Source organism: Macaca fascicularis, chromosome 18, assembly GCF_037993035.2.
Source record: "Macaca fascicularis isolate 582-1 chromosome 18, T2T-MFA8v1.1".
NCBI classification, from domain to species: Eukaryota; Metazoa; Chordata; class Mammalia; order Primates; family Cercopithecidae; genus Macaca; species Macaca fascicularis.
The window spans coordinates 44,146,690-44,168,704 of record NC_088392.1 but is presented as its reverse complement, the minus strand read 5'-3'; the positions used below and the strand labels follow the sequence as shown (position 1 = coordinate 44,168,704).

Below are 22,015 nucleotides of genomic sequence, written 5' to 3'. Positions count from 1 at the left end.
TGACGGTGGAAAGACAATTATCTATGAATTTCATAATTTGGTTTCCCAACTATAGTCAATAGCTTTCATTTGGTCTTTAAATGTATATATAGATCAGGGGTCAGCAAACTTTTTCTGTAAAGAGCCAGATAGTAAATATTTTCTGATGGGAGGCCATATATTCTCTTTGGCAAAGTCTTAACCCTGTCATTATAGCATAAAAGCAGCCATAGACAACACGTAAATGAATGATTATGGCTATGTGTCAATAAAATTTTATTAAACAGGCAGTAAGCTAGATTTGGTCCCCAAGTTGTATTTTGCAGATCCCTGATAGAGACAGTCAACATATTAATGCTTACAAACTGGTGGGCAGTGCACAGGCCCAGATAGACACCACCAAGTCCCTTGCAACAGACATAGCAAAGGAGTTTGACATGCTGGGTGACGGCATGAAGACCCTCAGGAAATGGAGGACGCTCAGAAAAGTGAGAGTAGCATAACTGGAATCAGGAGGCCCTGCTCTGGGGCTACTGGAGAACTTAGTGCACAGTGATGTGCACTAAGGGGTGCAGTTTTAAACCAATAGTTCCACATTGTCTGGGAACTATTTCTAAGGCTCACTCTTCTCCAACCTCTCGCCCTGTTCTCTCATCTGCCAGAAAGCACACCATTCTTGGACAAGGAAAAAAAATGATGACCCTTCAGTGCTGGAGTTTTCCAGGCAGGAAGGACAGGGAGGTTCAGAGAATCCCAAGGTTGGAAGGGAGTGTGAAGATCAGGTGGTCCCATCCCATGATGCAGGAAAACCTCTATATTATTAGGATAAGGGCTTCAGTTCTCTGCTGCGTTTCCAGAAGGGGTTCAATTACCCAAAATGGAGGCAAAGCTCCCAAAGTATTTTAACAACAGATAACCAGAACCAGAGACCCCATTCATTGTCCTAGAAAATCCCCTCCTGTCTTCATTAAGCCCTTTGAGACTGTCCACCCAAAGCATTGGGTCTGATTGGGAACTGTCTTTTAGTCATGCTTACTGGATCTCCAGGAGAGGAAAACTATTTGGATATAAAAAATTATTTCAGCTGATTTGGATGAGATTATTGCTTTCTGTTCCCACCAACTCCCCCCATCTCCCCCAACCCCTGCCAACTCTTCACCTCATCTCATGGGACTGGAGAGCTCCTGGAGTGATCTTGTCCCACCTTCCCCAGGGCTTCCTCGCCTCAGCCACCTGCTGAATGGGTAGGTAAAAGATCTCTAAACTTACAGATTCACAGCACCAACATGAGGTTGCATGGACATGATGAGAGAAGAAGGGTTTGGGGACCCATATTCTGGCAGTTTTTCTACCATCACCCCAAACTACAAGCAAAAGCTCTTGGCTATACAAATGATAGTGTCTATGTTGAACACAAATATGCAATCATTAAAGGTGCGTCTGTTTGGAGAGAAAGGGACTTCAGAGGAGGCTGTGTCTCAAACTCTTTCCCTATGGCACCCATCTTCCACTTCCCCTCTCCCAGTTTCTGCCCTCCCCAACGCTTTCTCCCGTCTTTATCTCCTCTCATACAACACTGATGAATTCTACTATCAGCCACGACAGTCTTGTCCTGCTGCACTTTAAAATGGCAGATCTTAAATCATCTTTCCAATTTCTTCCATAATTGACATAGTCAAGTTTTCTGCTTCATCTTGAGGTTTGTTGCCATAGAGTTACTTACAATGTTCTCATAGAATAATTTCAATCTCTCCTGTATGCATGGTTTTATCCCCTTCTCATTTCTAATCTTACATAATTTTGTTATCTCTTTTCTTTAATCAGGTTTGCAAGGGGTGCATTCATTTTATTGACTTTTTCAAAGAAGCAATTTTGGATTTATTTGTCCTTTCTACTTGTTTTGGTTTGTATTCTATTGATTTATTTTTCCTGTTTCCTTAGGGTTTAAATGTTATTTTCTAATGTTTTAAAATTGATATAGAATTCTTTCATTTTAGGTCTTTCTCTTTTAACAACAAAGTCATTTACAGCTATTAATTTTCTCCTGAGTACGGCTTTAGCTGGGTACTATAGGTTTTAGAATAAAGGAGTCTACATTTATCATTTTTTAAATAGTTTGTAATTTTAATTTCTATTCCTCTTTGGTTGTTTGAGGATTATTTAATAATGGGTTTCTTAATTTCTAGCATTTAGGAATCTTTTGATATTTTTTAACTTTGTATATCTAGTTTTATTGGATTATGAGCAGAAAATATGGCCTGTGAAATCTTTATTTTAAAATTGTGTGAATTTTTCTTAGCTGCCAAGTACCTGATTTTGGACATATAAAATGAAATTTTACTTTGAAGAAATACATATTAAATTGATTTGTTAATTGTATTATTCAATTCCTCTATGTTCTTATTTTTTTGTATATGGGGTCTTAATTCTGAAAAGAGTTTGTTAAAAATCAACTATAATTGTACAGTTTCATTAATTTATTTTGCGTTTCTAAAGCATTTATCTCATATAAGTTACCACATTGTTTGATGCCTATTAATTTATACAATCATTGATTCTTCATAAATTTTGTCTATTATAAGTTACCCTCTTTATTCTAGTTAACGTTTTTAACCATCACTCCAACTTAACCAATATTAATGTTGTTGTACCTTCCTTCTTTCTGATATTTTCTTATCCCTTTGTTTTAACCTTTATCATTTTTAATTTTTAACTTTGTTTACTTTTAACTATTTCTTAAAAATAACATATGGCAATGTTTCATGTTTTTACCTAATCTCAATGTTTCTATAATTTAATAAGTTAACCTCTTCACATCTTATGTAATAACTAATATACTAGTTTTTTTCTTTCACTTTATTTTTTTACTATTCATTTTTCTTTGCTTTTTTGTTATTTCATTTTTCTCATTTCACAAGTTTGATCATGGTACTCCCTTTCTTTCTTTCTTCCCTTCGTTAATTTGGTCCACTGTTGTTTTACATTCTGCTAGTGGTTACTGCTCCTTTCCCAACACTCATAATCAAAAGCATATTTCTCTCTTATAAAAACAAGATGAAAAATAATTTTCCCTGACAAGATACCCCATTTCTCCAATGACCTTTCCCTACCCTGAGAAACTATCGCCTTTGAAATAATTTCACTATTCCCCTCCCCAGCGCCCCAGTCCCTAAAATGTGTTTACTTCTCCAGCCATCTCCCACTCCTAAATTGTGCTAAGATCATTTATCATTTTTAATTATTTTCCCCTTGCAATATGCCTCTTCTTTTCACAAGAGTTCTTACTGAGCCCATACATCACACATTCCCAGCCATTCTATCGTCCATTTGGAGTTTACCATTTGTATTGAACATGTTACCTTTTATTACTCTTTCATCTGTTCTTCTTCCCCTGTCTTGCTATCTCTGTTCCAATTCATTTATTACTTGTTTACAACTCTTTGTATTTTCTTCAAGTAATCTATGAGAGAATATGGTGACATATTCTTTGACTCTTTGCATGTTGACAGAGTTTCTTACCCTGGCAGATGGTGACATTTTGGAGGCGTGGGGCTCCTGCCCCGCAGTCTCTCCCCTCAGTGGTCTCTAGATGTTGTTCCTTCATTTTCTGGCTTTTGGGTGCTACACATGAGAAATGTGGTGCCAATCTCATTCTTTTTCCTTTGTAAATAACCCGTTCTTTCTTTCTAGATGACTGTTAGGTGTCTTTTTTGTCTACGGAGTTCGGGGATTTTATGAAGCTAAGCCCGGGGTGTCTTTTCTCATCAATCCTGCCTTTAAATCTGCAAACTCAAGTCTTTCTTCAGCTTAGCGACTTTTCTTCTAAGATTTCATTATCGGTTTCCCTCTATCTCTTCCTTTTTTCTGTTTCTGGAACTCCTATATCCATGTGATAGGCCTCCTTGATCTCTATTTCAAGTTGCTTGTGTTCTTCCTCACAATTTTTATCATGTGTATTTTTGCTCTGCTTTGAGATATGCCTTCCATTTGACCTTCCAGACCACTGATTTAGGTCCCAACAATAACCTTTCTTTTCTTCAATTCAACAGATAAGTTGAACTTTTTTAGTTTAAAAATCATGTTTTTAGTTTCAGAAAATCTTTGAGATGAGGGCTAAAATAGAATCTCCATGTGTGCTTATGATTTTTTTTTTAATTTTCTATCTCCTCTTGCTCCAGAAATCAGATACAGCTTCTCACAACTCCTGGCCCCAAGCTTCTGCCCATTCCCCTTAATCCATCACAGATGGGCCCCTGTGTAGCCTGCCCAGGGCCATTTGCCAACTTTCATGAGCTGAGAAGTTCTGTCTGCCTCATGGCCTAACCTTATTCACTCATTCACCCAGAAGACATTGCGTGAGGAACTATTAATGTGTTACTCAGGCCCCAGGATTGACGACAAATTAGGAAAGAATCAGAACAGCTCCTGCCTGCAAGGAATTCATTTTATGGGAATATACCCGTCCAGGTGAGTAGTCTCACCTAGGGTGAAGATGAGGATGCCGACTGCCTGAGCCCACTGAAGGTCACAGCACCACCTCTTTTTTTTTTTTTTTTTTTTTTTTTTTTTTTTTTTTTTTTTGAGACAGAGCTTTGTTCTTGTTGCCCAGGCTGGAGTGCAATGGTGCGATCTCAGCTCACTGCAGCCTCCACCTCCCAGGTTCAAGCGATTCTCCTGCCTCAGCCTCTCAAGTAGCTAGCATTACAGGCACCCACCACCATGCCCAGCTATTTTTTTTTTTTTTTGTACTTTTTAGTAAAGACGGGGTTTCAGCACGTTGGCCAGGCTGGTCTTGAGTTCCTGACCTTGTCAGGCTAATCTTCTGCTTAAAAAGTGTTTTAGGCATGATTTTAAGGGTTCCAGGAAGATTTCAGTGCCCTGTCCCCTTGTATCCCCTATCTTTCCATTACCTGCTGCCCAAGTATTCCCAGCCATTCCTTCAACTTAAGGCTTTGAATCTGTTCAGCTGTAAATAGTCCTGAGAAGGTACCACAGTAAGCATGATCAATCATTTGTATCTTAGGCCAAAGGAGCCATTTCTGAGAACAGATTCGATGAAAAGGGAAGAAAGAGTACAAAGAAAAATGGGTGGCACATTTCGAGAGAATCTTTGGCAAAGGAGGGCATGGCAAGATGAGGCCAAGCTGGATGGATGGGGGTCTGGAGCACCCTCATCTCACAGGGGAGGATGATGATGAAGCTGGTTGTGTTTGGCTTGGAGAAGAGATGAAAGAGCTAGGGCTATGTGTGTCTGCAGTATTAGGTAATGATTGTGGGAGAAGTCAACGTGTTCAATGTTTCTTCAGAGCACAGAGGGAGTGCACTAGGTGGGAGTGATAAGCAAACAGACTTTGAATCAGTGGAGAAGGGCGCTTTTTAACAGTGGAAGTTGCTTGAGAGATAATGTCCTGTGAGGTCCTAGGATTCCTGCCCTCATAGTGCAGGAGCAGGGTGTGGAGGCCAGTTGGAGATGCTTGTTTCGGGTGGTTAACCAGACCAGATGACCACTGCAGCCTCTCTTTTCCAATTCCCAACTTTCTGTGATTCTATGACCCTGAATTCCCAAGGAGGAATAAAGAGGAGTTATCACTGAGGTGGTAAAAGGGTAAGAACATGAGGACCATGTGTACCAAAAATATACCACAAGTGCCTTTACTACTTTTCTAGAGCTTGACCAGTTAGCCCTTTGGCCACTTTACCAAAATGCTCAACATGGTTGCTTACATGGACAAAAGCTGGAGACCAACATTCTTCAACCGCACATTGACTTTCTCCTTCCCATCACTCTCCCCTCTGAAGGGACTCTCTTTCTGGCCAACCCTCTAAGATCTGCCTGTCAGAAAACTATGTCTTCACAGCCTGAGTTTGTGGTTATATCAGACCAGCGTGCAAACATCATGGAACATTTGTTCATGCTTTCCTGTATGAGCCTGAGCTTAGTTTTCTTGGGTCATGAAGGTTGTGATGGCCTGAGGACAGCTCTAATCTAAAACCAGGCAGGGACTGGCAGTTTCAGTATGGGTATGATTTCTACTCGATAAACCATGGTCTCATCTGGTAACTTTAAAGGCATTCACATTTTATATGAGACTTTTTTTACTTGCCTGGTTTTTCCTGTCTCTAGTCATTCAGAGAAAAACGAAAGAATCCACAGGGAGCCCTTCTACCCCAAGTGGAACTAGAAATTCCAAGACCCCAAGAAGGGGACAAGCGAGAAAATGACAAGTCCTTTTTAATCCTCTGCAAATTGATAACAAGGACCTCCCAGCCCCCTTCTACCGCTGCACAGGCTGCTGGAGCAGAATGAAGCAAAGTAAGTAGCCCTTTGGAGAACTTCCAGCTCCAGCTTGCATTTATTCCACACGGACTTGGGCCCTTTCCCTTGGAGGATCTGACCTCCCCAAGTTTAGCTCCTGGTGGTCAATGCAGGCCTCCTCCCTCTGTAAGGTTGAAAACGTAGAATTGAAGGAAGCCACTAGCATTGTGAAGAAAACCTCGTTCTCAAGTGAATTCCAGTTGAGCCTTCAAATAAAGAGTCTGTAGGCATAAACTGATCTCTTGAAGAGCCCTTGGTATCTGAGCTCCAGTCTTTAGTAGGACCTGTTGGGGACAAGATTCCATCTCGGCCTTCTGCTTTCCAAGATAGCACTTTATTGCCCCATCCTGAGTCTAGTGCGTGTGACAGATACTCAGTACATCTTGAAGAACCACAGTTCCATTTGGCTAATGGAATGTGTATGAACTTCCTGAAAGCCTTCTTAAGGTCATCATTTTCTGTCTTTTCAAATTAATGATATATTGTTCACAGGTGGCTCCCTGTTATGTCTGGAGTAGGTGGATGCTTAGGTAGCTGGAGTGAGCTCATCTCAAGAAGTTCAGGAGCCCTTAGGAGAAGCCAGGGCAAGAGAACAAGGGACAGCAGTGAGGGCTGAGCCAACAGGCCAGCCAGCAGGGACAAGAAAAACATGAAGGCTCCGTGTTGCCAGCAGATAGCCATGGGCCCTGAACTAGCAACACAAGGACAGGCCCCTATGCAGGGGACCGACCTCCCCTCCACACCATTCCCCACCTCTCCCTGGAATGTCGGGGCCTGCTGGGCTCCTCCCACCCCCTTTGTTTGCTTTCCTTCCTCAGAAGGCCCTCCGTGATTAGGACCCCTCTTTAACAGTTCCAAAACGCCTGGCATGGTGGGAAGGGGGCCTTTGACGTCAGCGGCGGAGTTTGTCTACTCAGGTGTAGCTAATTTCCTCAGTGTTAGGAACCTGGGTAGACTGCCTCACACCCCACCACTGAGTGTGTGTATGTGGAGTGGGGAGGGCAAAAGCTTGGGGGTTGATGCATGACCCATCATACTCACAAAGCCAAACAAAACATGTTTGGATTGGGCCCCCTCCCCAAACTCCAGGCCCCCAGACCCTATGGCCTCATGGGACTTGCAATGGCCAGCTCCCTAATATACAGATCTCAGAGTTCTTCCTGCTGGTGGGGGTTCATCACACCCTTCTTGCTCTGAGAGGGTCCTGCAGTAAGCCTCCAGGTCCCCAGGACCCCAGTCAGCAGGAATCAGAAGGAAGAAAGGTCTGAAAATTTCCATAGAACTAGAAAGGCAGCATCTAGTATCGGGCTGTGCAGAAATTTCCATTCAGATGCTGATGGCAATACTGTTCCCCTGTGCCCTGCCCCTATGGGGAATTAAGGGAGTTTATTGAGGTGGGAAGGCAAATTGGCCCCCTGAGGAGATAACACTTAAATAATTGCTTTAAAGGCAAATGCTGGAGCGAGAATTCTAATGAGAGGTGCAACTGGGAGGTAACCTATGGGACAAGAGAGAAGCTACCAGACAGTCCCCAGCTCTGCCTCTTTAAAGAGAACCTACCTGATCCAACCAGGTTGGGGGAACTATGGTAGCTGAAGCTAGTCCTCCCCAGGGAGTTTAGGAAATAGTCTTTTGGCAGGAAGGCTGGGGGGACATGGGTGAGCATTTGTGAGAAGGGGCATTTGTCTGTCTTCTCCCCGGTCCTCCATGGTACCCTTCCTCAACTGGCAGACGTGCGCCAGGCACAGGTTCAAGGAATGCAAGCTAGTGAATTTATAGCAAGTCAGCCAGAGGATGAGCTGGAGGGCTCAGGGAGGTGAAGAGGTTGGTGTTTAGGAGAAGTCACAGCACCTGGAGTTGAGGACCAGAGACGCCGCCCAATCAGAAGGAAGCTGCTGCTTTCTAGTCCCAGTGGTCTAGATTCCTCCCACTGCATGCAGGAAATCAAAAGGAGCCCAGGTAAGAGGTCCTGGGAGGGAGAGCTGAACCAGGCACACGTCCTAGCCAACAAGACCACTTAACTCTTCAAAGGAAGAGAAGAAAGAAAGGCTGGTCTTGTTCTGTTTCTTCCTTCTGTTGAACTGCATCTGGGGAAGACAGTCCTGGGGTGGGAACCTTACTAAGAATGCCAGAGACAATGTATATATTGGAAGCTTCAAGCTGGATAGGCCTTTAAATATTTCTAGTTCAAACCTCTTATTTTATAGTTGAGGAAACCACGGCTTGTCCAGACACTTGTCCAGGTGGTAAATGAGGCTGGACAAAAGTCCAAGTGTCCTAACTCATAACCCTGAGTACTTCCTGCTCACCTGCTCACCTGCTGCTGAAACCAGCCTCATCCATCAGCCCTCAAATCCCTCACCACCACACACGCCCACTGGATGAGCCATCTCATTATTTGTCATCCTTTCCATGACTCTATGACCCATGGCTGTGACATCGGTTTGATTTCCAGGGCAGCACTGTGCCAAGTTGGGCCTCTGGGATATCACCTCTGGCTAATGAGATAGAAGTGAATACCTTCTGCCCACGATTCATTACCTGCAGCTTCCAGGGAAGATGCTTCTGATCCAGGCTCCTTGGCCTCTCTCCTCAGGTCCTGTACCCCTTCCTCAGAAACACCAATAGAACTGGGTTCTCCAGTGTCCACAAACATCTTAACATCCCAGCTCCTAACAACCTGTCTCCTGTCCCTCTTCTACATACTCAGATTACTGTAGACCTATTCTGTGCAGCCACTGACAGCGGATGTGTCTGGAAGACAAATAGCCATGCCATAAGGAACAACATTCCAGGATATTGAAGTTCTCTTATCAGAGAATGGCAGAGAATGGACAGCCTTGTAAAGTATGTGATATCCTCCAAAACCAGCACCAAAGAATATAAGCCTTGGTGAACTTGGTGAGGGAAAGCAATCCTGTGAGGTGTGGATGTGCCCAGATGCGGTAGGTAGTGCCAGGCCTCTACCTACTATCACCACCCTGGCCTCGTTGGACCCCTTCTCTCAAATGTATGCAATGTCCACACCTGTCTGTGTGGCTAAAGGGAAAAATACATTTACTCTAAAGTGCCTGATTGGTACTGGCTTTCAAGATCATTGTGTTGAGAAGGATTCTGAGGCTGTATCTAGACTTATAGGGAAAGAGTGCTGGGGTCAATTAGCTATGTCTGCCATAGGTTGCCATACCTTCTGCATAGCTATGTCTGCCATAGGTGGTGAAGAAGAAGGCATAGAAGAGCATGTGGAGAAAGGGAGTATGAAAGAGAAGAACTTTGAACTTTCTATGGCCTTTCAGGGGGTATTGCGATTGTGATGACACACCAGTGTTCATTATTTTTGGTAATTTTTGTAACTCCTTTTGAGATACAAAATAATTCTTAATTTTTTTAATTTAAAAAGTTGAAAATCCATTGATATCATTTGAGAAGGCTCCAACTGTCTGTAAAACACCTACATTGCAGGAGTAAAGAATCCAAAACCAGGAGGTCGAAACCTTGCTTCCTAACTGACCAGGTGCGGCCTCAGGTATGCTACTTATCTCTGGGCCTCAGTTTCCTTCTGCCAGTGCTCAAACTCAAAGGACACTTGGTTACATGGAATTGCTAATTCCAAATAGTTTCATTAGATTGGAATGTATGTATTGAATACTGGTTATGTGCATTGTAACTATCAATAGGAAACTCCACTGCAGCCCCAACTTCAAAAGATGTAGCGTAGAGTACCCTCTGCAAGTACAATGGGAATTCAAGGGCTGGAATCACCCATATGACCAAATAAGCCAAGGATGGCTTCATGGAGGAAGTAGAACACAAAGCAGACCTTGAAAGATGGATAGAACTTAGGCAAGAAGAGGCATGGAGGGAGCACAGAGGGCCAGTGATAAGGCCAGAACACCTTGGCACGGTGTGCATTGGGAAAGAAACGGGTGAGGCTTGAGGATGAAGTTGTTGTAAGAACATCAGGAAAGCCAGGCAGAGGAATTTGAGCATAATACTTTTGGCAATAGGGAGCCATGTAGGTTACTGAGTAAGAGAGTGACATAATAATATGGTCTAGCTGCTGAAGTTTAGAATGGATTGAAAGAGGGAAGATTAGGGAAACTGATGATATAGACATGCCATTCTGAGGGTGTGGGCCAGGGTAGGAACAGTGAGAAGAGTGCAAAGACATTCTGAAGAAAAATCAGTCAGGTGTCCCGCAGTTAGAGATGGGGTGCTCTGACCTTTGTACTCTCTTTAACTTCATTTATGAGGCTTTATCATCAGGTATCACGAGGTTCAATAAGGCATCAACTCATTTATGCTAATTAACATCTTCCCCACGGAATGAGCCAAAGACACTGAAAGAAACGAAATTTAGGCTAGTCCGTTGGCCAACAAGTGAGCTGCGTGGGAAGGAGAAGAGAAAGTTTAAAGCATTTGCTATAAGGATGAGTCTCACTTCTTTCAAGGTAACAGTGACTTATACCCCCACCTTCTTAAAAATAAAAAATTGGCTAATGGAGTAAGAAGTTGAGGCTTCCAAGTAATTTATCTCCAAGTGTCCCCATGGACCTGGTCTTCCTCTTCCTTACATGCATCTCTCATCCCACCTCCCGGTCCAGATAGGAAGTCTCAGGAAGACTGGGGTTTTTCTTGAGGAAAGGAAGCCACGGTTTAAAGAGAAATTGATTCTAGAATACCTACTTTGGCCATTACATTCCAAAGCAGAGTTGAATTGAAAGATTTTAACTAGGCTGGGCATGATGGCTCACGCCTGTAATCCCAGCACCTTGGGAGGCAGAGGCAGGTGGACCACCTGAGGTCAGGAGATCAAGACCATCCTAGCTAACACCATGAAACCCCGTCTCTACTAAAAATACAAAAAAAAAAAAAAAAAAAAAAGCCGGGAGTGGTGGCATGCACCTGTAGTCCCAGCTACTCAGGAGGGTGAGACAGCAGAATTGCTTGAACTCAGGAGGCAGAGGTTACAGTGAGCCGAGAACATGCCACTGCACTCCAGCCTGGGTGACAGAGCGAGACTCTGTCTCAAAAAAACAAAAGAAAGAAAGAAATTCAAACTAAACCCCTAATGGGGAGTAAGGTTTAGGGAAATAAATCTTAGACTACAAGATACGAGAGAAGAGAGACCTATGTCTTATCTATGCTCAGCTCTGCCAATAGCTGTGTAGCCTAGGGGAAGTCATCCCATTTCTTGTGGCCTCAGTTTCCAAATCTGTAAAATGAGAGAGCTGGACAAGATCATCTCAAAGCCTTTTCCAATTCTAACATCCAATGCCTTAGAGAGTTTAGAGAATGATCTTTGAAAATTTCTACTAAATACAACTTCACAGAAAAAGGTACCACCCCACTTACCACCCACAAGTATCCATATCACACACACAGAGAATAGCCAGAGAAATTACAAGTCTTAGTGCAAAGCTCAACTTCCATGTGGGGAAACATTTATCCGAACTGTGGCCAAAGCATAGTCAGTCAAAGCATAGAACTGGTTGTAGAGAAAAAAAAAGATCAAATTATATATGATGTGTCACTTCAAAGAAAGTGGTTCTGGTATTGCAGCCAGGAAATTGCCTTGCGATGTGTGGGTTTGTCCACAAACAACAGATCAGGAAGCTGGAAGGCCCAGAAAGCTGGGGAGGGATGGCAAGTAGGTCTTGATGGTAGCTTCTTATGCTCCTTATGTTGGACATTGCTACTGAAAAATAGACAACATCGATTCGCCCCCAGGAGAGAGTAAATCCTGTTCAAAACCTGAGAAAGGGCTGGGTGCAGTGGCTCACACCTGTAATCCTAGCACTTTGGGAGGCAGAGGTGGGCAGATCACCTGAGGTCAGGAGTTCGAGACCAGCCTAACCAATATGGTGAAACCCTGTCTCTACTAAAAATGTAAAAATTAGCCGGTGTGGTGGCACACAGCTGTAGTCCCAGCTACTTGGGAGGCTGAGACAGGAGAATTGCTTGAACCCGGAAGGTGGAAGTTGCAGTGAGCCGAGATCGTGCCACTGCACTCCAGCCTGGGTGACACAGCGAAACTCCAACTCAAAAAAAAAAAAAAAAACCTGAGAAAGACAACTCACAGAAAGTGTAGAGGCATGGACCTGTTTGGGTAAAGGTCGATTTTTCAGAAAAAGGGTAGATTATTATTTCCCCTCTGAAAGAAGTCACATATGATTTAGGTTTATTTTGTTCCTCTCAAAGAAATTGTAATAAGTGTTATAACTTTATTTCACCAGTGGGCGCTTCTATGAAATCTTTTTTTTTTTTTAACCACTGATAAATATTTGAACAGTTGGCATGAGTCAGAGGCACGAGTACTTCAGGATCACTTCTCCCAAGGAAAGTGTTCCTGAGCAAACCATCATGGCTCATAACTGTTCTTTCCTTCCCTGAGTCAATGAGAAGAAAGCACCATTGGCCTCCTGCCTGTTAAAACACAGGATGATGGCAATCCTCGAGGGCAGGGACCGTGCCCCTGGAACAGTCCTGAATGGCCCCCAGGGTGGAGCTACATGCACCTGGACACTTAATAAGGCTAGTTAGAGGAGAGGAGAGCAGCAGCCCCTACACCAGGCAGGCATGCCGAGGAGTTAACTCAGCTGCCGAGGCTCACCCAACAGCTTTTCCAGGACATGTGTGTAACTGCTCAAGAGAGCTACCCCTGACCTCCAAGCAGCCAGGTACTGTGGCAGAGTTCCTGGGCCCAGGCCCTCTGGCCATAAACATCATCTGTTCACTGCACCATGCTGTACAAATACTATTTTCTATGTGCGCCATGGTATTGGAGGTGGGGAGGGGAGTGAAAAAAGTGATTAAGGCAATTATTGAGTGCTTACTGTAAACAAAATTTACTCTTGAGCTATAGAATGCCCAGTCCCACCTCAAAGAGCTTAGGGTTTCACAGCCAGATGGAATGGACCTATGTAATATCTTAGCAACCAAAATAAATCACAGGGAGCCAGATCCCCATCTTCAATAGCCTATTTTCTTGTCTTTCATTAATTGAGTTCTTCTAGCGACTCTTTCAGAGCTCCTAGGTTTCTGGTTAGTTGATCATAAATGACCAACCATTATATCACCATCTATAAACTTCTACTCTTTTATCCAAATAACACTAGAAATAATCAGTCCTTGCCCTGCAATTTCCAAAATCGTACACAATTCAGCTATAACTTTTTTCAGCCTATGAAGGACTCTCATCTGTATTTCAACGTCTATCAAACATTTAACATTTACCCTAAGATACATTTTTTTTAATTTGTTTATACCCTGAAATATCTAATGACTTTGTCCATTATGCTATTCAGAAATTAAAATGCAGGCTGGATGTTGTGGCTCATGCCTGTAATCCTGGCACTTTGGGAGGCCGAGGCAGGAGGATCACTTGAGCCCAGGAGTTTGAGACCAGACTGGTCAACATGATGAGACCCTGGCTCTACCAAAAACTAACAACAACAATAATAATAATAATAATTAGCTATGCATGGTGAGGCATGCTTGTAGTCCCAACTATTCAGGAGGCTAAGGTGGGAGGATCACTCAAGTTCAGGAGTTTTAGGCTGCAGTGAGTTATGATTGGACCATTGCACTCCAGCCTGGACAACAAAGCAAGACCCTGTCTCAAAAAACTATTAAAATGTCATAGGATAATTATCGCTCGCTAATGTGTTCAACAAACACTTCTGAGTACCAACAGTATACCAGATTCATGATAGTTAGTGGGGGACCAAGGTAAAATGGCATAATCCTGGCTGTCAAAGATCTCACCATAATATAAAGGTGATAGTCAAGAACACGTAATTAACTCTTAGCAAGGTAAGAGGCAGTGCAGGTAGGTGTAAAATGCCAGGTGTGACCTAAGGATAAGGAACTATCTTGCCTGGAGCAGAGGGGCCTAGTTCCATCAGAGGAATGTGTCCTCCCTCAGGAGATGCCTAATGTGTGAACACTGCAAAGTTATTTTCCAGAGCATTTTGTAAGCATTATCTCATCTCCATAACAATATGAGAAAGAAATGGTAGGTACCCCTGAGATATCTGTCATCATTTACAGTTTGGGTTTGCAAGGTCAACCCTACAGGGTCTGTATATTTCTTTCTGGGAGAATTTCATGCCTGCCATTGAGGAAACTGTGAATGAGATTATGTGACTTGCAAAACACCATGCAGACATTAGTGACTTTGGTTCCCAGCCAGCGTTATTGTTTTCTTTTCTCCCCACCTCACCAATGGCACATCTCATTTCTAAACATGTGATAGACATGTTCATAATATTCTTGAAAGTGTCTTTATCCATGATGAAAGTCCTAAGAATTTGTCCCAGAGGCCAGTGGTAAATTGCTGTCACCTTCACTGTAAGTGTTTGCACAGCCTTGAGAAGTTTGCTATTTTATCTCCAATCTTCTTTGTGGCATCTGTTCCCCTCTCCCATTCTCAACTCTTGGCTGCCACATCGTGAGGAGCTGCTGCCCTCCCTAGCTGGTCTATAGCCCAGCACTCCAGTCTTGGCCACGTGAGAAAGGTACTTTTTTTTTTGATTTTTGCAACTGGGCCATCAACTCTGGGAACACATAGCGCAGAATCTGGGCTGCTAACTGTGAAGAATCAGGGAGTGGAGGCTCAGCCACTGGCCTTCTGTAGCCATCTGTCAGCTCTGCCAGGGCAATCACCTACCCACCCACCCACCCACCCAAAGATCTTCCACCAGCAAGCTCAGCACTCTCCACCTGTGTTACTATGGCTGACTCCTCAGTGGACAAATCTGGAGTATCTTAACAACCAATAACTTTCCAGGTAGATGTTGCCTTATTTCGTTAAACTGCAGTACCTCTTTGGATATATGAAGAATATTACTGGTTAGTAAATGATGTCTGTCGTGCCCTCCGATATCCAGGTTCAGGCCCTAGACTAAAAGGAAAACTCCTTTCTTGCACCAAACAGGTCTGTGCCATTCAATATAATGCAGCCTCAGGGTGGAAAGAGCAGTGAATTAGGAACTGAGAGACCCAAGTGCAATTCCTAGCTTTGCCATGATTATGAACTGTATGATTTGGGCGAGTTAATTTCTCTGAACTAGGAAGGTGAACTGTGATCTTGAAACTCCCATTCAGTTCTGAGTTTATGATTCTAAGGTCAAACTAGGATTACCAAGGGGATAACTGGGGTAGCAGACACTTGGCATATGAGGAACAAGAAGCAGTGGAAAGGCAGAGGTGCCTTCCCAGTCTGGCAGATGTGCTCTGGGGAATGGCACTATGGGAGAATGCCCTGCTTGGTCAGGTGATACAATGATACCCCTCAGTTCTCATCCTGCATGAACCCTGCCTGCACAGGCATCCCAGGACAAGTTGACACTCCAGGTGTCTCTGAAGTGCAGAGTAGAGGGGCACTTCTCAGCCTCAGGAGTTATAGCTCGACACTGACCCCTGGACAGGATGCTGAAACAGTAGCTGCTTCTCTATCCTGAGCCAGAGGGAAGGGACGTGATCAGGTGTGTTAACTTTCAGCATGAAAATATAGACAAGGCCGGGCGCTGTAGCTCACGCCTGTACTCCCAGCACTTTGGGAACCCCAGACAGGTAGATCACGAGGTCAGGAGTTCAAGACCAGCCTGGCCAAGACGGTGAAACCCTGTCTCTACTAAAAATACAAAAATTAGCCAGGCGTGGTGGCGGGCACCTGTAATCCCAGCTACTTGGAAGGCTGAGGCAGGGAATTGCCTGAACCCGGCAGGCAGAGGTTGCAGTGAGCTGACATTGTGCCACTGCACTCCAGCCTAGGTGACAAGACTCTGTCTTAGGAAAAAAAAAAAAAGTGTAGACAAGACCTGCTTTCCTTAATCATGCATGCACCACAGACTCTCTAGTTGTTGGCCCTGCTCTGTTCTGAGCTTTGCCAAAGTTGTTTCTACATAAGCAGTGGGAGCTACCCCAGTGCTTTCCAGCTTTCGTATGCCCATGAATCAGCTGGAGATCTTGTTAAAAGCCAATTCAAATTGAGTAGTTCTGGGGTGGGGCCTGAGACTCTGAATTCCAAGCAAGCTCCCTGGTCCACAAACCAGACTCTGAGAAGCAAAAATGCAGAGAAAAGGATTAGGAGCTGAGTCACGTGACTCTCCATTTATAGGATGCTAAAGAAATCACTCTGAGCCTCCATTTTCCTCCTTTTAGTGATAATGTATAGTGCCCCTTCTGTTCAAGGCACTACTGAAAGGGCCAAGTGCGTCAACCCAGAAAGTGTACAGATGTAACAGTGTGAATGTTTTCTACTGTTCCAAGCAGCTGCTGGACCATCTAACTCTAGTGTGTACTGGAGCCCGAAGCAGAGCAAGTTAAAACTGCATACTCCCCAGGATCACCAGATTCTCCAATTACGAGACCTGGGGGTGAGGCTAGGAGCATGCACTTTAACAAGACACCAAGGTAATTCAATGCTGTCAGTTCTTGATCCACACACTGAGAAACCCTAGCCCAAGTGGTAAGAGTGCTCTGCTTTCCTGATAGTGTGAAAATTGAAGATAACAAGGTACAGCAGAGAGCTTCTTGTAGGTGATCACAGACTCAGGACTCCTAGCTCCCCATAAATTGGTATTGGTCAAACTTTAATAAGCACAGAATTCTCCCAGTGGATGTTGTTAAAATACAGATTCTGATTCCATCAGTCTTGGTTAAAGCCTCAGATTCCGCACTTCTAGCAAGCTCCCAGGCAGATGATGCTAATGCTGCTGGTCCAGGGACCACACTTTGAGTAGCAAGAGCCGATGTCAGTTCTCAGCCCAAGCTGCATATTGGAACCATCTTTTAAATACCATGGGCATTCAAAACGTTAATTTTGAAAAACTGGTCTGGGGTGGAGTTCAGGCATTTTTTTAAAGCACCTGGGTGACTCTAACATGCAGGCAGCTTTGGGACTCCCTGCCACAGATGAAGTCCAGGACGCTGGCTACCACCTGCTCGTGCCAGTGCAAGTTGCAGTTAAGTGGGTCTTAGAGTGCTTCCTTGCTGGAGAAATAAGGCAAGCTGCTCATCCATCTCTTGATGGGCTATAACTTGGGTTACTGTGGGGAGAGGAAGCAGAAGTTTCAATGGGAGAAATAGAGAGCTAAGTGTTTTATGCGGAGACTGATACAATTACTACTCCAGCTTCAGACTTCATCGCTCTCTCCTTTCCAGCATCTGTGTGATTTTTCCTGGCTCGCTGCTTGGCGCTCTCAGGCGTGGACCAGGTGGGACACTGACCTGTCTTATTTTGCCCCTGGCTAGGAGGCAGCGGGGAGCAGCCACGCACAGCGGGCCCAAAGGTGCAGGAGGCCTCGGAGGCTGTGCTGTCGGAGCACAGGAGTGTATTTCACATCGAGCGGTCATCTATTCGGAGGAGGAGCAAAGGTGTGCATTTCCTCCCCCTCGCGCTTGGATCCCTGCCTTCCTAGTCTCTAATAAAACAGGGACGGCCGGGCGCGGTGGCTCAAGCCTGTAATCCCAGCACTTTGGGAGGCCAAGAGGGGCGGATCACGAGGTCAGGAGATCGAGACCATCCTGGCTAACACTGTGAAACCCCGTCTCTACTAAGAAATACAAAAAACTAGCCGGGTGAGGTGGCGGGCGCCTGTAGTCCCACCTACTCCGGAGGCTGAGGCAGGAGAATGGCGTAAACCCGGGAGGCGGAGCTTGCAGTGAGCTGAGATCCGGCCACTGCACTCCAGCCTGGGCGACAGAGCGAGACTCCGCCTCAAAAAAAAAAAAAAACAGGGACAATGGCAATACCTACTTCACAGGGTGGTGGGGAGACTGGCTGGAGTCAGACTTGACCTCTCATACCTGACCTCTGACCAAGGCCACAGTTCCTCGGATGTGTCTGGATGCCTGCTGGGTCTCCGAGAAGTTGAAGCTGGGACAGGCAGTTAGCTTCTGGGGTCTCAACTCAGCTGCACATTGGAACTACCTGCATCTCATCCATTTAATTCATCTGGGGAGCAGCCTGGGTGGGCATTAGGAGCTTTTAAAGCTCTCCAGGAGATTCCAATTCGCCAGCAAATCCAAAACCACTGGTCTAGGAGGCTATAGATGAAAAGTTCTCACCTATGGCAATGGTGGGGAGGCCAAGGGCACAGGTAGAGACCCATGGTGGGGAAAGGGCTGCCAAAGGCCAGGAAGAGGGTATCCAAGGACCGCTAAAGCTAAATAAGTGGAGGCCAGAAACTTGGACTTGGAAGCTGAGAACATGTGGCAGCAAACAGGGAGGAGTCTGGGGAGATTTCCTCAACCAGCTGCAAGGTTGGAGCAGCCTCGTGAAGATCCAGGACACAGGGACAAGCTAATCCTACCCCCAATCTCCAGATACGGGGGCAGCATTGCCCAGAGTCACACAGCAGACTAAGCCCACTGTTGGAATAAAAGTGACTCCCGAATTAGTGCAACATCTCATGCTCCCCAGAAGATGCCTGAGTGACCTTCTTTCTCCAGTTCCTCCAAGTCTCATCATTTCATACCACAAGTCAGCCAGCCCAGAGAACTGGACCTGGAATGACTATGGGAAAATACCTGAGGTGGAGTGGGGATTGCCAAGGACATTGCATATCTCAAGGGCCCCTGTAGCTCAGGAGTTTGTCTTTGACAAGGGTTCCCCAGCAGAGTGTGGAAGAGACCATGGTTTGCCTCAAAGGCTTCATAACTTCCTCCTAACATCGTCTTAGGACAGGGGCTGGGATTGGGGAGAGCATAGTAGAGAGCCCCACAGCACTGGCAGGCAGAGAGGAGCTTCAGACAGAAGCAGCGGGTCAGTGGGGATATCACACACACAGGCCTCCAAGTTCAAGTGATCCTCTCTGCTTCCTACTCTTCCTTTCAAAGCTTTCAAAGTGAATTTGTTTCTCCTGAATAGGGTCACCTCCTAACCATACTGGTATCTGCAGTCCCTGCCCCTTCAGAAGTGGGAACACAGTGCCTTTGATATATCCCTTCTAGTGACACCCTGATGACTCATGAGTGCAGAACGGGGCAACAGGCAATTCAGACTGAAAACACAGGGTCAGAGCCCAGCCTGCTATTCTCCCACTTGACCACAGGAGGGAACCAAAGCATCAAGACGGAAACTTCCAAGGGCCTGAACATCTTTCATGATGCACAATACTCTACTGAAACTGGTCGTCTCTAAAAGTAAATAACCTGTAATAATAAAAAATGTTTAGATCCACATTACAAGAGTTTTCTAGAATTACAAAGGCTTGCCAAAATCTGCTTCAAGAGATTACATGGATGTCTCTTGTCCTAATCCCACCAGCCATTGCTACTACAATACCTTAAAAAACAAAACAAACAAACAACAACAACAACAACAACAAAAAAAAACAGAACAGCCTGAGGTCATCCAGGTGAGGAGAATCATGGGCAAATTCAAACACAGATCATGCATGGCTCATGGCTTATGGCTCAGGCAGCTTAATACTTTATGAACAGGAAGTGAAGGGCTTCAACAATATCCAAGTTTTTGTTTGTTTTGTTTTGTTTGTTCACCTGCAAGTTCCCCATGTGGAACAGGAGAAAGAACCCTGGATTCCGGGATCAAGCACAAGTCACTGTCTCTCCAGGCTGCTGTTTTCTCATCTAAAAAAATATCAAGGTTGAGCTAAATGAGGGCTTCTTAATTAATAGTGGAATCTCTGAGCTCCCTAAATTCCTTGTAACATGCCCTGTTTATATGAAGATGTATACTTTTTTCCCCAAAGCGAGGGCCCGGATGGATCCATGACCAGTAAAAGAACAAAAGAGGCTTCAAGCTGCTGCAAGGCTCCATGATGCTGTGCTTCCTCAGGAGAAACAGGAAATACTGCTTAGTCTAACACCTGAGCCTTGCAGGACATTAGCTTCTGAGGTGCCAGAGTACAGGTGTCCTAATTGATGGTCCTCTTTCCTTCTAACTCCAGTGTTTGGAAAAGGCGAACACCAGGAGAGACAAACCAAAGACCCATTTCCCTATCAACACCAGAAGCCCACAGTGGAGCTGCTTGTGAGTACTGAGTGTCCTGGATCAGGGACAGCGCCCTGCAGTCACAGAGCCCACAGCAGATGAGGGAGCTGAGAGCTATAAACAAGGTTCTCTGATTTAGGCAAACTTTTCTTGCCTTCATATTTTCTGAAATGTAATTACCTGGGACAAAAATGTCTCTTTCACAGTTTACTTTGTGACTTTTCATATTCCTTTTATTTGAATTATTATCAGGCTTCCTTTAAACCCAGTATTCAAGCATTTAGGAAATAAGCTGGTGCCTGTTTTCAAAAACAGAATCTTCCGGCCGGGCGCGGTGGCTCAAGCCTGTAATCCCAGCACTTTGGGAGGCCGAGACGGGCGGATCACGAGGTCAGGAGATCGAGACCGTCCTGGCTAACACGGTGAAACCCCGTCTCTACTAAAAATACAAAAAGAAATTAGCCGGGCGTGGTGGCGGGCGCCTGTAGTCCCAGCTACTCCGGAGGCTGAGGCAGGAGAATGGCGTGAACCCGGGAGGCGGAACTTGCAGTGAGCCGAGATCGCGCCACTGCACTCCAGTCTGGGCGACAGAGCTAGACTCCGTCTCAAAAAAAAAAAAAAAAACAGAATCTTCCCATGTTCAATTTCATACCCTTATGTTTATGAACAGTTATATCTTAAAGACTGGACATGCCAGGGAGAAAGGCATTTCTTCTGGAAAGACTATTAATGTTTTATTTTTAAAAAAAAAAAAAAAGACTAAAAATATATGGTTAACTCAGTTCTGCTGTTTGACCTCGACCTTCAAAAATGAGAACCTGCACATGCCAGAGTCCTCATCTACAGAATGAGAGTCAAGATGTTATCTTATTGTGCCTCACAGTAGTTAACCTATTAGATGAGGTAACGTGTCAAACAAAAGACAGTCTAATCTACAGAAGCAGGGAGAATGTTAAATTGTAATTTAATGAAATACCAAATGACAATCTTATTTGGTCCCTGACTGACCACGAGCATGAATTCTCAGTGTAAGAACCACCAAATGTGGGAGACTCTTGCCTATCTCTGTCCTGGACAGGATCTGGACACCATGGAGGAGAGCGCTGAGATAAAAGTGGAAACAAACATTTCCGAGACATCCTGGATTCGGAGTTCTATGGTTGCTGGTGGGAAAAGGGTTAGCAAAGCCCTCAGCTACATCACAGGAGAGATGAAGGAGTGTGGAGAGGGACTCAAAGGTAAAATTTTATGAGAGCAACACGGACCCTGACCCTAAAAAGTCACCTCCACCCATCGCCAGGAAACCTATTGCCATGGGGGTTCCCTGTAGACTAGACTGCGCTCGGTTACTGTGGTCTTTCCTGAAAGCTGGGAGTTCTGCTGTTATAACAGACATACAGCCTCTTGGAATATAAATAGCAATACATGTAAGAGTGTGAGCTCATGAGCTCTCATTTCTGAACATAACACTTCTGGTATCTCAAATATCCCATCTAAATATTGCAGACGGGTGTTTTTCGCATTGGGATTCTAGAGCCAGCATTCTAGAAAAACACCATCTGGATGGCTCGTGGGAGAACTGTGTCTACCATGCCAATAGGTTCTCTTTAGCACTCCTTCCAGAGCTCAGCCCATGGGTTTAATGCCCTCTATGCAGCAAGAACATTTTCTTGAAAATTCATAGTACCACCATAGGGGACAGAGACAGCTCAGGGCACCTAATCGCCCCTGCCAGAAAACCAGCCTGAAGGTCACAT

General features: G+C 44.7%; 1 protein-coding gene and 1 long non-coding RNA gene across 2 annotated transcripts in view; one reads left to right on the top strand and one right to left on the bottom strand.

Annotated features, from left to right (window-relative positions):
• The window catches only part of LOC123570074 (uncharacterized), a 97,821-nt gene that overhangs the window by 10,362 nt on the left and 65,444 nt on the right, over window positions 1-22,015 (bottom strand). The gene's annotated exons all lie outside the window — the stretch shown is intronic.
• The window catches only part of SLC14A2 (solute carrier family 14 member 2), a 195,875-nt gene that overhangs the window by 159,736 nt on the left and 14,124 nt on the right, over window positions 1-22,015 (top strand). Inside the window, exons 11-13 of the mRNA XM_015439931.4 lie at window positions 17,555-17,677; window positions 20,215-20,297; window positions 21,337-21,496. Of these exons, the coding sequence (XP_015295417.3) occupies window positions 17,555-17,677; window positions 20,215-20,297; window positions 21,337-21,496 (366 nt within the window). The remainder of the gene's footprint in view (window positions 1-17,554; window positions 17,678-20,214; window positions 20,298-21,336; window positions 21,497-22,015) is intronic.